Here is a 15,697-nt window from a genome sequence, read left to right on the forward strand (position 1 = left end):
GCTGCTCCAGGTGTATAAAGATCAGGCCGATTGGAGTATCTTGCAGAGTGCTAGCCCCGGGCCGGCTCCATGGGAAATGTGGAAAGAAGAAAGAAATGGCTGCACATCCAGTACTCCGATTGCCTTTTAATTTTGTTTCACAAAGATAACACCAAAGACACCAAACTGTGGTTACGTAGATGCATTTCACACATACATCTTGTGCTTAAAGCGGAGGTCCACCCTAAAGTCGAGCTTCCGCTCATTGGAACCCTCCCCCCCCTCCGGCGTCACAATTGGCACCTTTCAGGGGGGAGGTGGGGGGGGGGTGCAGGTACCTGTACAGTACAGGTATTTGCACCCACTTCCGGCATAGATTCTGCAGAAGCTACGCCCCTTTCCGCAGAATATACGCCCCTTTCCGAAGGTCCCCGCTGCCTGCTGGGAAACACACAGATCCCAGAGACAGTGGGGACCATCCTTATTGCGCAGCGCGACTCGCGCATGCGCAGTAGGGAACCGGGAAATGAAGCCGCAAGGCTCCACTTCCTGATTCCCATACCAAAGATGGCGGCGGCAGCACCTGAGACGATCGAGAGATCGGCTTCGGGTGCCGACATCGCGGGCACGCTGGGCGGGTAAGTGTCCTTATTTTAAAAGTCAGCAGCTGCAGTATTTGTAGCTGCTGGCTTTTAAAAAAAAAAAAAAAAAAAAAAAAAAGGCGGACTCCCGCTTTAATCATGATAAAACATGAACCATTAACGTTGTTTCAAAATTGAAGCCTCATGTCGAGACAGGATGCACTTGAAGCCTTTCAACGCCTCCCATTCAAGTCTATGGTAATGCTTCGCAAACACTCTGGCAGGCAGTTGCGGTGCAGTTGTGGGGTGTTAGTTTATTTCCTGTGATGGAACAGGCATTTGTCGAGTTGTTTTAATGTGCCTCAACACTCCTTAAACACTTCAAAACTGCCCATAGGACGTTTGGGGAGCATTTTTTACTCAACATTAACGCTTGTAAAACGCCAGTCTAGTGCTCATACTAAAGCTCAATAATGCAAGTCGAACGCCCATACTAACACTATTGGAGCATTTGTTAATGTAGTCAAGTGTGAACAAGCCCTATGGCTGTGGTTTGCTGAGGAGAGGGCATTACCGCACATTGGATCTTATATTTATAATACTTTGAAATATGCTCATTTATAATAGAAACCGCTGGCAGGTGCAAAATAAGACACTGGCAAAAAAGACAGTCAGACACATTGTGCAATCGATTAAATAAACATAATTCTGCCGCACTAATAACGTGATGCAAAGCACACCAATAAAGTGAAAAAAAAATTGAAATAATAATAATCAAAGTCCACTTTAAATACATAAGATGAGAGCAACAGTCCCAATCCAAGGCTGTATACACCGCTGTGTGATAGAAGGCGTCAACAAAATTCCATATTCACCACAGGCCATCAACAACTGAATGGACGACCCTTACCAGACTCAATGGACTATTACAGAACTGAATTGGCCAGCAAAACTGTGCTTTTTTTTGACCCACATGCGAGTCGTCTTACATTTTACTTTTAATAAAAAAGTGTTTTACAGATTCTAACTATGTGGGCATTTCTATTTTGATTTTTATGGAGGAATCCTTTACAACTGTTGCCATGTATATCTAATACATTACTGTTGAATTAGAGATATCATGAGGATCTGGTTAAATTACATGGGTCCCAACATCGTATAATATGATACGGTTTGCAGGCCAAATCAACTCCGTAGTAGAGTCTATTGATTCTGGTAAGTGTCCATTCAGATGTTGGTGATGGCCCACATGGTGAATATGGAATTTTGTTGATACCTTCTATCACAAAGAGGTAGGTTTACAGCCTTGTGTTGGGACTGTTACTCTCATCTTATTTCATCGTATTTAAAAAGTGGACCCACATTATTATTATTTTCACTTTATTGGTGTGTTTTGTATCACATTATTATTAGTGTGGCAAAATTTTTAAATATGCTTGACTGCCTGGGACCTGAGCACCTTACACACTAAAGCCGGCCATAGACTGTTCAAATCTTGGCCGGTTTAGCAGGGACCAGCCAAGATTCAAACCATGTATGGGCAGACTGATTCTACCCAAGTTGATTGGTCAACTTGTGTACAACCAGCCTGTCGGATTGTTCTACATATGGTTACTACCAGCCTTCCATCTCATCCCTCAGGAAGCACTTTTACACTAAATGGGTAAAGTGACAGTGTCCCTTTAAAAGCATGCCTACTGGCTCCATGATTGAACTAACTGGATTCTGAATGCTCTAGAATTGATTTCTTCCCCGAGTTGTGTAAGTAGTTCTTACTGGTCTCTACTAGGGATCAAACCAAAATACACAATGAGAGAGGTATGTATATGAAGACAGCTCTATTGTCTAGCCTGTCACTCTGTTTAACGTACAAGGAGAAAAACCAGCACCTTATTTTAATTCCCTCCACACCCAGCTGACATTAGAATAGAACTCAAAGTGGAATTTCTCTTCAGCTCACATAAGGTGCATACAAACCTGTGGTGCCTTGGGTGTGTCCAGGACAAGTTCAGGCAGCTCTTGAAGCAGTTTGTCAAATGAGGCTAGCAGATCTTCTGCGCTGAGCACCGTGCCGCACAGATAGTGCAGCAGCTTCGATGTCATCTCCCGATGACTAGCTTTTCCTTCCAGGGCCAGGGACACTGCCAGAACTGGGAGACCGCTTTTCATTTCCCCAAGGTTTAAATCCTTTAACATCTCCTGCAGACAAAATTGAAATTGCATAATGATGAAATCTAGCCATATACAGATTTTTAATGTTACCCTTCCCCCAAAAAGGAGTTGTTATACTGGTGGAAGTGCCTGTTTTTTTTGTATGTATCCTGGGGACTCCATCTATTATACAGGATTTATATAGCGCCAACAGTTTGCGCTTTACAACATTGATGAGATCTCCCTGTTTCCTGATCTCCAGTTATTTTCCTTCCCACCTTAGACTTCTGGGTGTTCCAGCCCACTTATGCATCCCAGCTCCACCTGCTGCATTCCCTATAATATAAAACCAGTTAAACGAGAGCGGAAAGCCCCTGTAATGGACACAGAGGGTGTGCCGCATTCACACTACCTAAAATATAGGAAACTGTCACAGTCAACAGTGATTCAGGTGCTACCACCCTCAAATACACAATATTGTCAAATGTATTTGGCCGCCAGCCTTTAAAAGCACATGAACTTTAACAGCATCCCAATCGTAGCCCATAGGGTTCACTATTGAGTTGGCCCACCCTTTGTAGCTATAACAGCTTCAACTCTTCTGGGAGGGCTGTCCACAAGGTTTAGCAATGTTTGACCATTCTTCCAGAAGAGCACTTGTGAGGTCAGGCATGGATGTTGAACGAGAAGGCCTGGCTCTCATTCGCCATGATTAAGCACCTTTAACAGTGTGAAACGCGTCAGTATAATATGGACATGTGTCTCTGATGTATGGATCAAGCTTTATTCATTAAAAGGCATTATTCAGAGTGCGAACATTTTTTTTCCATTTTCTGTCATAAGGCCTGGCTCACAGTCTCTGCTCCAATTCATCCCAAAGGTGTTCTATCTGGTTGAGGTCAGGACTATCTGCAAGCCAGTCAAGTTCCTCCACCCTAAATTCGCTCATCCATGTCTTTATGGACTTTTCTTTGTGCACTGGTGTCCAATCATATTGGAACAGGAAGGGGTCACCCCCAAACTGTTCCCACAAAGCTGGGAGCATGAAATTGTCCAAACTATCTGGGTATGTAATCACCTTAAGAGTTCTCGTCACTGGAACTAAGGGGCCAAGCCCAACCCCTGAAAAGCAACCCCACACCATAATACCCCCTCCACTAAATGAGTCGGACCAGTGCACAAAGCAAGGTCCATAAAGACATGGATGAGCGAGTCTGAGGTGGAGGAACGCTCCTAAACCTTGTGGATAGCCTGCCTAGAAGAGTTGAAGCTGTTATAGTTGCAAAGGGTGGGCCAGCCCAATATTGAACCCTACGGACTAAGACGACATAAAAGTTCATGTGCATGTAAAGACAGGTGTCCCAATACCTCAGTTTCTAGTCAGTTTTCTGGCACAGATCCTCCTTGATCATCATAGCTCTCTCCTCTTCTGGGACATTCTAAAATACTGTTTCTGCTGGGCCAGCTCCTCCATCCCTCCCCTCTCTACATAAACTTTTATGCATCTTCTAGAGGAAGGGCAAAGGAGAATGCTACAGAATGTCACTTGACAGTTCTGCCTCTGCTAGGGCTGCTGACATCCCATCCAAGATGGCAGCAGCAGTCTCAGGGCTTTTAAATGTCTACACTAGGAAAATGTACATATAATCTTATGAGGAGACACTGTATTTGGTTAAATAAATGGTGTGACAGCAGAGTCTAACTTTTTCAGAGAAAATAGAGCTCATCTATATCCCAGTTTTTAAAGGATAATATCACCTTTGGAACATGTTACATGTCCCATTGTTTTTTGGGTGGAACACATCTGCAACCTCTCCCCCCCCCCCCTGCCGCCCCCCCTCCCCAACTTCTCATAGTCCATTGATCTTCCTGCTCTCAAAAAACTGCCTGCCCGTATGAGGTGCAGGCAGACCGCTATCCGGAGATTACACCCACGATCAGCAGATTGCAGGTTCAATGCTTTGCAGTAGGGCTGAAACAATGAATCGATTATGTAATAGTTATCAACTATTATCATAATGGATTAATCAGCCAGCCGATTAGTTGGCCTGCATGCAGAATGCATGATTTGTTTACATATCAGGAATTACAGTGCTTTTGCTATAGAGGCACGCAATACTATAAAAAGGAAAATTAATGTTCCTGCGCTTAAGAAATAACTGTGTGGCTGATTAAAATCATGAGTATTCGAGCCACCACAGCAGCTGTGCTGCCACTCGCCACAGGTCAAGGGAAACCCAAAAAGAAATGCTAAAAGAAAAAAAAAAAAAAAAAAAAAAAAAAAAAAAAAGAAGAACAGAGGACGCACCAGCCTTGCGCATTACCTTTGCAACACTTTAATATATCAAGAAGTTAATACTCACAAATGATAAAATCTAGCAAATTGTATAAATCCCCCACTAGTTCCACCCAGCAAGATCCACTGGCCACTGTGACCAGTAACAGTTTTGGGATGTGAAATGTAAAGAAAGCTGATGCATTTCAAGGGGTGTCCCCTCTTCTGCAGAGCTCAGAGATTCATTTTGAAAGAAAGACATGGTTTTTGTATGGCCAGCATAAGTGACAGCAGGCGCAGGTAGCCTTTATGAAGCCACCTGCCTATGACAAGGTAGTATGTCATACATAATATATGACAGTTCTGCCTGAAAATCTTCAAATTTTTTTTTTCCTTTAGATAAAAAAAAAAAAAAAAAAAAAAAAAAAATTGATCTTGCGTCTGATAATAATTTACCAGATTCAACCTTTCTGTCTGTTATTCTCAGAGTGGATTAGAGTTTTCTCCCTAACCATATAGTTGGTTATTTATATTTACCACTGCATAGAGATATTGAGGAATAAAATTCCCCTATATTGTAAATGTTAAAATAATAAACACCACAAATTTCTTAGGAAAGGTTTTTTTAGGGAATAAAAAAAAAAAAAAAATAAAAAAAAAACGTAATGCACATTTTTTTACCTGCAAAAAATTAAATAAGAAAAATAAATATTTGCATTCAAATTATTATTTTTTTTTCAAAAGATAAACTGATACTTTAAAGCTGAAATGTGCATATAGCTTCAGCTACCTATATCTCTATTATTTCTTACCAAACAAAGCCATGATGGGGTTGATTTACTAAAGGAAAATCCACTTTGCACTACAAGTGCACTTGGAAGTGCACTGGAAATGTAGTCACTGTAGATCTGAAATGAGGGGAAGCTCTGCTGATTTTATCAATCCAATCATATGCAAGCTAAAATGCTGTTTATTTTCCTTACATGTCCCCCTCAGATCTACAGCGACTGCACTTCCAAGTGCAAAGTGGATTTGTATTTAGTAAATAACCCCCCAATGTATGTAAAATGCACACTAGAACTGTGCACTGTGACACAACCAGGACGAGGGAGGAGCTTCATCAGCATTCACTGAGCAACAAGGATGCCACTCCTCAACATCATACAGGTGCCACCCTTCACTGCTCTTCCTGGACCGATATGGCTTTATTCCTGCTGGTCACAGTGTATAGGTTCCCTCAGGAAGTCTGCATGTTTATGGACACTGATACTCTTGTGTCATCACCTGCATTTCTCAGAACAACTTATAAAAATGTTATCTTCATACTCACATTAGGGGTCTACTGCACTAGGAGCGGACCAAACATTTTTTGTTTTTATGCCCTAGGGTTGGTTCTAGTCTTAAAGGCCTGCCATTAGAGACATAATTTGTAACACACAGATATGTTACAGCTTTAAAACATGACAGATCTCTTTATCATCATCAATACCCCAACAAACTAGGAATTATGAACATAACATAAAACAGCTGTAAAAGCATAATTATGGCACAAAACAAGAGGCCCTAATCTGAGAGATCCAACAGACAAATTAAACAAGTGGCAGGTTATTTGTAACACTCCTTGTGCATGCAGGAAATAGGGAACATATGTTAGTATCTTAAATATTTGCTTTGTAAATCAGATCACTTTGGGTTTGCGAGATCCTTCCCTGCTGCATTTGGCTGCTTCATTCTAAACCGTGCCGAGCGTGGCTGGGTATGTGAACATAACAGCTGGCAGAAGGACCAGCCACAAACTGGTGCAGAAAAGGCTAAGAGCTCTGGAATGTACGGCTACACCCCGCCGGGAATTGTTCCCCAGCAGAAACTGTGCCGCAGATAAGAGTCCTTTCCTTCCCTCTCTACTGGAATACATTTCATCACAAATCACATGGGGGTCCTACAATCATAGCCGTCTTCCTTACAGGATGAAAATAGAATTATTTCAGAAATGTAACCAACCCCAGTGGCAGCCTATTACAATTATTTAGAAAAGCCAAGGACTCAGACAGTAGACTTTAGTACTGAATCAAACTTTTATACTTTTTCTCAAAAATAGTATCTGCTAGGCTAATGTCAGCACACAAAAAAAAAAATAAAAATCACACACACACACACACACACACACACACACACACACAATAATTGCAGCCAGTCAGGAAAGGTATACAGGATGGAAAGTGAGACTATGTAGAGTGCAGGAAGGAATAAAGAGCTTATAACAGCTTTTACATGGAGTGGTTAGATGGGATAAAAGGAGTCACTGAGGGTTGTAAAAAAAAAAAAAAAAAAAGTTTTCTTCCCGACTGCCCATAAAAAATTGGTCATAAATGTTTGTGCCAGTAAAAAGACACAAGGTGAGCTGTCCACTATTTTATGGAACCCTCCGCTCTGTACCTCGTAGATTGTTGGCTCCAATTCGAACGAGTTTTCATAACCAGATGTAAAATCTTTCTGGCAACTGTGATTGGCCCTTTACCCTGATCTGCGATCAACTGTGTCCAAAGCACACAGCAGTCAAAGAGCGCAACTGATGCCCGCGGGAGGATGTCCATGGATGTCCTCCCAGAACTGGAGGCCCCCACCTGTAGCCATCTTTTTCGGCTATATCGCAGACGGAAAGAGGTGAAAGTGGAGGAAAGGGTGTCACATCACCTATTCTGAAATACTGGAAGAGATTTAGGCTAGGTTCACACATGTCCGGCTGCAGTTTGCAGTCCAGTGCAAATTTGTGCACTGGTTCAAATTTTTTCTTGAATTCACACCTAAACTGGACCCCCCAAAAAAAAAAAAAAAAAAAAAAAAAAAAAAAACCCCCACACAGGACCCTTTTCAGAAATGGACTGCAGCCGCCCTGGACATGTGTGAACCAGCTCCATTGAAAGCCGGTCCGATTCACATGTTATGCGAATTGGATGCGGTTAAAAATCGCATCCAAATCCCATATATGTGAATCGAGCCTCACTAAAACTGCATGCGGTATCTGGTGCAGCCGTGCATAGTAACCATTCAGCTTCTAACTTAAGCTTGTTCAATTAAGCTTGGACAATAAAAGCTGGAATCGGATTGGTTACTGTGCACAGCAGTGCCAGATTCTGTGTGCACCAGTTTTTTCCTGTGTTTAGAACAGTCCCTGCACAAAATGACTTTTTTTTCCTTTTTTAGAAGTCATTTAAAACTACTCGTCCAGGAACACAGATAAAATTAATTGAGAAAAAAAAAAAAAAAAAGGCATGGGATCCCCTCAGTCTATTACCAGGCCCTTTGGGTCTGGTATGAATATTAACCACTTAAGCCCCGGACCATTTTCCAGTTAAAGGACCAAGCCCCTTTTTGAGATTCGGCACTGCATCGTTTTAACTGACAATTGTGCGATGTGGCTCCCAGACAAAATTGGCGTCCTTTGTTTCCCACAAATAGAGCTTTCTTTTGGTGGTATTTGATCACCTCTGCGGTTTTTATTTTTTGCGCTATAAACAAAAATAGAGCGACAATTTTGAAAAAAAAAAAAAAAATCTATATTTTTTTAATATAATAAATATCCCCCCCAAAAAACAACATTTTTTTCCTCCGTTTAGGCCGATATGTATTCTTCTACATATTTTTGGTTAAAAAATAAATAAAATCGCAATAAGCATTTGATTGGTTTGCGCAAAAGATATTGCATCTACAAAATAGGGGATAGTTTTATGGCATTTTTATTAATAATTTTTTACTAGTAATGGTGGCGATCAGCGATTTTTATTGTGACTGAAATTATGGTGGACAAGTCGGACAATTTTGACATATTTTTGGGACCATTGGCATTACCACAGCAATCAGTGCGATTAAAAATGCACCGATTACTGTAAAAATGTCACTGGCAGTGAAGGGGTTAACCACTAGGGGGCAGTGTAGGGGTTAAGTATGTGTGTGTGTTTTTTTTAACTGTAGGGGGGCGTGGCTTGGCATCTGATGTCACTGATCATCTTTCCCTATAACAGGGAACAGACGATTAGTGACAGCCTCACTAGGAAGCACGAGGAGAGGTTCGTTTTACACTTATCTCTCCTCGTTCTTCAGCTCTGTGACCCGATTGCGGGATACCGGCAGCGATCGGGTCCGCGGGTCCCGCAGCTACGTAGCTCAGGACCGGGTCGCGAGTGTGCCGCACTCGCGACCCAGGGCTGGGCACTTAAAGGCAACGTACAGATATGCGAGATTGTGCCCAGCCGTGCCATTCTGCCAACGTATATCGCGTGAGGCAGTCCTTAAGCAGTTAAAGGGGAACCCTGCACCAAAATTAAAACAAATTTGCGTGGGGGTCCCCCCAAATCCCATATCAGGCTCTTCAGGTCTGGTATGGATATTAAGGGGCTCTCGCGCCCCCCCCCCCTTTTCCTGCAGCATAATATATTTATATTTGGACTTTTAAAACACCAAAATGTGTTATTAAACCTAAAGCATGTTAACCATTTGACCTCTGGAAGATTTATCCCCCTTCATGACCAGGCCCTTTCTTGCTATACGGCACTGCGTTACTTTAACTAGCAATTGCACAGTCAAGCAACACTGTACATAAAAAAAAATTTATGTTTTTTTTTTTGTGGTATCTGATCACCATTTTTTATTATTATTAAAAAATAAATAAAAAAACAAAAAAAACAAAAACAAACACACACCACACACACACACCTTGATCACTAGCCATTTAGCTCTGGCGAAGAAGTGGATGCTTTGAAACGTTATCTGCTTGTTCTGGCATCCCTTCCAATGCAACTCAGAGTGTGTTTCATGCTGGTTCTGAGACAAGACAGGATGTCCAGCCGGTTGTTCTGCTCATGTCAACATCTACATACCACCATCCACTGGGGACCCGCCGAGTGACCACAATATTATACGGTTATATGTCTAGTGATCTTTATTCAAAATTTTTTTTTTAAATTATATAGATCTATCTGCCGATTTTTTATTAAATATACCATTCATTGCGCCCTCTGCTACACTTTGTTTTTAGCACACCTTGCTTTTCTCCTTTGCTCTTGCAGAGACTGCTTCACTCTCAAGGGAGCGGCCACTAATGCTGCATACGTATACTTCCTGAACTTTGTAGACTCTTGTTTTAAGGGTGTTTTGGTACCCTCTCATACGCCATTCTGTTTCGTCTTGTTGATCAAAGGGTTAAAGCTAGGTTTCCACTAGTGTGACTTTTCATGCGATTTGGGACTAAAAAGTCGCATGACAAGTCGTACCCCATGATTTCCAACGAGTACCGTTCATATTTGTGTGCCTTCAAGACGCAGCGACATCAAAGTAGTCCCTGCACTACTTTGGTCCCACTTTGATGCGACTTGCACAGGCATTGCCTCAAGTCCTGACAAAAAATTGCGGTAATAAAAAAAAATTGCGCAACTTTGGGGACGCAGTAGTGGAAACATAGCCCAAGTGTGTGACTAACCAGTGTTTTTTCTACAGTGTGCTGCTTTTACTAAGGGACGTGCTGGCTTTGCAGGGAAACAAAATCCAGCACATCCCTACTGACAGGACAGAGCTCTGCATTGTTTACATATGCAGAGCTCACGTCAATGTGTCTCCTCGTGGTTGATCAGCGGGTGCCGGAGGAAATCCATTGACCGGACACCCACAGATCGGCTTCTGCTGTAACAAAATCACAGCAGAAGCAGCGCACGCCCCCCCTACCCAGAAGTGCAGGATCGCATGTGTATATACAGATACTCCTCATTTAGCGACGTACCTGTTAACGACCACTCAGACTTACGACGTGAATGACGCGCTATACATCATTGTATTGGAGGTGTGTTACTGGCCAGATGACCAAAAAATAAATAAAAAATAAAATAAAGAAACAAATGCAGCCATAACACCTAAAGATTGGTAAGCTGCATGAAACATATTCCATTTTTTGGCCTTGGGTTTAATACCACTGTAATCTCATGCAGTTATGAGAACACAGTAGCTTTTGCAATACTGATCCCTTTGCTCCATGAGCATGTAACAAACTCTCACTATTACATTTTTATTCAGTGGCCCTGTAATACCCATAACTTAAAATAAAAACTAGGATAACGTACTGCAACTTCATTTGTGTCGCCATGTTCAAAATACTCCTGCATGATCGGTGTGACAGACTTTTCGAATGCGTTTTCATCCAGGGGAAGCACGGTCGTCTCGTAAACACAGCTCTCCTATAAAAATTCACAGGAGGGAAAAAAATGCATAATCAGCAAACGCAGCAGAGCAAACAAAGTGGGACCCTGGCTTTTCTCTCAGAGTGCTGAACTATTAAACATGAAATACAAAAGCTCAATCCCTTCAACACTTCAACTGGCACAGGGATCTGCAGCACACAACAAAATGGGCAAAAAGAAAAAAAACAGCCGCACAAGCAGTCCTGGTCACAAGTGTGAGGTAAACAAAACAGGTGACAAAGAATCAGCACATCTTATATCAGTACAATCTGCATTTAATATGAAGGGTAAAGAAAATGTTACCTTACATAGCTTGTTAGTTTGTATAGAACAAAAGGCAAATAACAATAAACCAAAGCACAGGTATGATTGCCTATACAAAACGTGAAGTAATACATGAAGGAGTGCAAAGTAAAATAGCCACTAGCAGAGCAGGTCTCCCTTGAGAACGGCATACACTATTACCCCAAAACTTTGGGAAGGGACCCGGTAGCCTCTGACTGCTCTGCCTATTGCAACTTTGCACGTCATGTATGCATCATTTGTATAATGCAGTTACAATGTACATGTATTATTTGGCCTATTCTTACTGCATCATATTCCACATATATTATTAGCAAGCAATATAAGGCTAGCTAATCATGCTTTGATTTAGAAAACAACTGATTCCACTCATCCACGCTAAACAGCATTGATCAGGGAATCTTACCCTGTGGGCTATTGTATGTAGACAGCCACAGTACCAGCAGCTGTCTGAATAGTGATTGCATCTGATAGGCTGGTTCTTTATTACTTATTTATTTGCACGTTAGGGTTTTAGTCCTGTAGCTCCCTTTCTTGAACTCACAGCATCCTCTTTGCTTTGTATCTGTATTCTGTGTGTGATGTCCAAGGAACCAAATCACGGTTGTGTGAGTGAACAGGTACGGCTGCATCTGTACAGAAAGTGGTTTTGTCAGCGGTTTTCTTATAGGATATGTTCTGCAACAATGCCACAAGGTACGCTGACTTCTCAGTTTCTAGTTTCTTTTTGGTAAAATGTACATTTGTAAAAATAAATCTCTTATTTGGTGAAACATTCTCGCCATTCAATAACAGCTTTTTTTTTTTGTTACATCTGGCACCCCAAGATACCTTTAACTTGGGGTGCCAGATGTAACAGATGTGAATTTTTCTTGCAAAAAAAAAAAAAAACGTAGGGGGAACATGTAGTTTCATTTCTTTTTTTTTTCTTCTCCCAAACAGCAGCAGAGCAGAAGTTTTCAAACCACATTTGTTAGGAAACCGTTTAACCTCTTCATGTTTGGGGCAGTATGTTGTTCTATCTTTTCAGACACATTAAAACCAAAACAAATTTTTTTTTGCCAGAAAACTTCTTAGAGCCCACGATTAATTATACAAGGAGTCTTCAGAAACTTTCCGCAGTTTTTTATATTTAAAGTGGTAGTAAAGTCCCATTTTGCACTTGTACCTACAGGTAAACCTATAATAAGGGCTTACCTGTAGCTACAGTGAATATCTCCTAAACTTTCAGTGTTTCACACAGGATACAGCCAGTGACCTCGCCACTGCATGCATGCACCCTGAAACCATGCCATACCTTCAGAGCTCTGTGCCGTGGCCAGGCCTCCCATGTGCGAGTGACGCCATTGCGACCCCGGCAATTCATACAGCCGGAGGCCACAAACCCAAAAGGAAGACTGGGTGAGGATGGAAGCCCTGCCAGTGGTGACATTCTAAGGTAAGCATTTCATAATGTGCTAGTATGCGCCGCATACTAGCACATTATAACATTGCCTTGAAGGTGGCTTTTTTTCGTATATTTTTAAAAGCAGAGGCCCTGTAAAATGCACACAAAACACAATTTTTTGTTTAAAGTATTGATGTAGATTGCAAGTTTGTTTGTTTTTTTGTCATTGAGGAAGCTGTCACTAGTCAGGGACAACCCCACCCTTGTGCTCGTTGAGTGGGGTGTGTCTTGGCTGTTCAAACACTTAGCGACTCACTGCATGGCTGGGTTATCTCCGAGAATGGGGGCCTGTCCCCCAAAAACATGCAAGCTTCTCCACCGTGTGGCATTGGTTGAGGATACCTGTCCCATCTGTGGAGATGGGTTTGTGAAGCCTCATTTTATCTTCTTTTGTATGACTGTTTTTAATAAATGGTTATGGTGGTAATGCATTAGGTTTTTTTTTTTTTTGCCCTAGTGTGTTTTTACAGTAAGCCTTTAACATGTAAAATCTTTTTTTCTTTTCAATTTATACGTTATTCGACTGTCATATCCTTTGCTTTAGCTATCAATATTAAATCTTTATTTTACAAAGAAACAGTTAATACAGGATACACTATCAAAGTGCATTATAGATTTTCTAAAAGGAAGGTATAGGAGTCACTTCTCTGAATTTTTATAGCTATATTTGAACCGGATTTATTTAGTTTTGTGAACAAGCTTTTTTTCAGTAGAGTAGTGGGTGAAAATCTCACTATAGGCCTCAGTGACCTATAGATAAACTAAAGAATTGTCATGGGGTGGAGGAAAGGTGTGGAATGTGCCTGAGTGCATACAAATGAAGACTTTCAGAAAGTCGGTATTACTATAGGAACAGGATGACTGCATAGATAGTAGAATCATCTTGCACTATTTGGTGTGTAAGATTTTCAGACTAAAGGGGGTGTAAACCCGATTCATGAAATTTGAGCTGGGCACAAGTATCTGTAGTGTTTTCTTATCACTCTTCATGCACTGAGTCTCGAGTGTTTCGTAGCTCTGTTATCAGCCTGATAACTTCTGACACGTTCTCCAAGGTTGCGATAAAAGCAGCCTGAAGTTTGTCATGGGAGGTCGCTATAAATAGATTAGCAGAAAGCTTGACTTCTCACAGCACAGCTCTTCACATTACTTCCTTCCTTTGCCAATGTGGAGGGGGGGTGTGGTGCCTTTCCTTGAGTCAGCTGTCTTGGCTGTATACCAATAATTGACTCTCAGTGCTGAACAGGAAGAGAAAATCTGTAACAATCTACACTTTCTAAAGTATATATAAAGCTGAAGAAAGCAGATATACGTGTAAAAAAGTTTATGTAGGGAGATTGCTTTCATCCCTGTGTATCACCTGAGGATGTTCACTTCACTGGGTATAGGAGAGGATTTACATCCACTTCAAGTGTATAACAAAACAAAAACACACACACAAACAGGTGTGCAGGGTCATGGCCCCAGACTGTATGGGTAAGAAATATGGCCTCCATTAAACTAGTTTACTTTAGCCAACTTAATAATTAGTTTTTTTACATTTGAAGCTCCAGAGCATACCTGGTCTTCTTCATAATTTGGATCTCTGACATCAACTTCTTCTACATCATAAACCTGCCCTGGTGTCCCCCATACACCTTTGCCACCAGCTCCACCTAAGGGGAAAAAAAAAAAAAAAAAAAACACACACACAGGACAAAGTTACAGCAATGATTTGTTATCCTTTTAAAATGTTCCAGTGACCTCTTTTTGCATCTTAAGGCCTTATTTAAAATGTACATTCAGCCAGTGACCCACTAAAATGTACCCATCGCATCTCACTCCATCTAATCTCCCTGTGGATGAAACAAAAAAAATGGAATTCCCCAAATACTTACATGAACCTGAGGTTACGTGAACTACTAGGTCCCCAGTCTTCTTTCTCCTAGACTGCACTGTACAAAGGGCTGTCTCCAGATGCCCAGATCACTGTCTGCTGATGAAGACACTTCCCATTGACTGTCTATGGGTCCTAACAGGTTCTTAAAGAGGAAGTAAACCCTGATGAATTTACTTCCTCTTTCATTCCCTGCAAAGGCAAAGCATAATGGACTACTATGCATCGCATAGTAGCCCATTATGTGTCACTTACCTGACACAGGAGCCAGTGAAGTCGCCGCTGTCCCCTGTAGTCCGCCGCATCCATCTTGTTGGTGGGGTCTCGCAGCTCCACCGCTGTCATTCAGCGAAGCCGCGATGACGTCACTCCCGCGTATGCGCACGGGAGCCAACACGCGTGGCAGCTCCGTCGCTGAGAATGCCGCGCTCAGTGCGCCTGCGTGCCGCTGTCTACATGTGCATGCGCCGTAGACAGCAGTGCCCGTTTTCGGGCAAATATCTCCTAAACCATATAGGTTTAGGAGATATTGCTTGGACCTACAGGTAAGCCTTAATCTAGGCTTACCTGTAGGTCAAAGTGGTTTGTAAGGGTTTACAACCACTTTAAAGACTCCAGCAGCGGCTTGACGACATCACAATAAAGGGTGGCAAAAAAGATAGAGAAACTGCCTAAGCACCCCCGGCCGCACTTACAAAACACAAATGTACACCCTAGTAGTGCTACTATTACTACAGAGGTCAATAGACTCTACAATAGGAGTCCCTACTGGGCTGAGCTGAGTGCACACAGAGGCACCTGGTCACAGTTCAAAACAGCAACAATGAGGTTGAAGAACTGAATCAAGTTAAATCCCTG

At 41.9% G+C, this 15,697-nt stretch overlaps 1 protein-coding gene across 4 annotated transcripts in view; it reads right to left on the minus strand.

The window, feature by feature from the left end:
• Positions 1-15,697, minus strand: part of PDCD4 (programmed cell death 4) — a 66,261-nt gene that overhangs the window by 24,973 nt on the left and 25,591 nt on the right. For all 4 annotated transcript variants that reach the window (XM_077455052.1, XM_077455053.1, XM_077455054.1 and 1 more), the window contains exons 4-6: positions 14,524-14,618; positions 11,097-11,210; positions 2,538-2,759 (exon numbers count right to left, since the gene is read on the minus strand). In XM_077455052.1, the coding sequence (XP_077311178.1) occupies positions 2,538-2,759; positions 11,097-11,210; positions 14,524-14,618 (431 nt within the window). The remainder of the gene's footprint in view (positions 1-2,537; positions 2,760-11,096; positions 11,211-14,523; positions 14,619-15,697) is intronic.

This window comes from Lithobates pipiens, unplaced genomic scaffold (genome assembly GCF_037356315.1).
Source record: "Lithobates pipiens isolate NorthernLeopardFrog02 unplaced genomic scaffold, aLitPip1_a1.2 Scaffold_25, whole genome shotgun sequence".
In the NCBI taxonomy this organism is placed as follows: domain Eukaryota; kingdom Metazoa; phylum Chordata; class Amphibia; order Anura; family Ranidae; genus Lithobates; species Lithobates pipiens.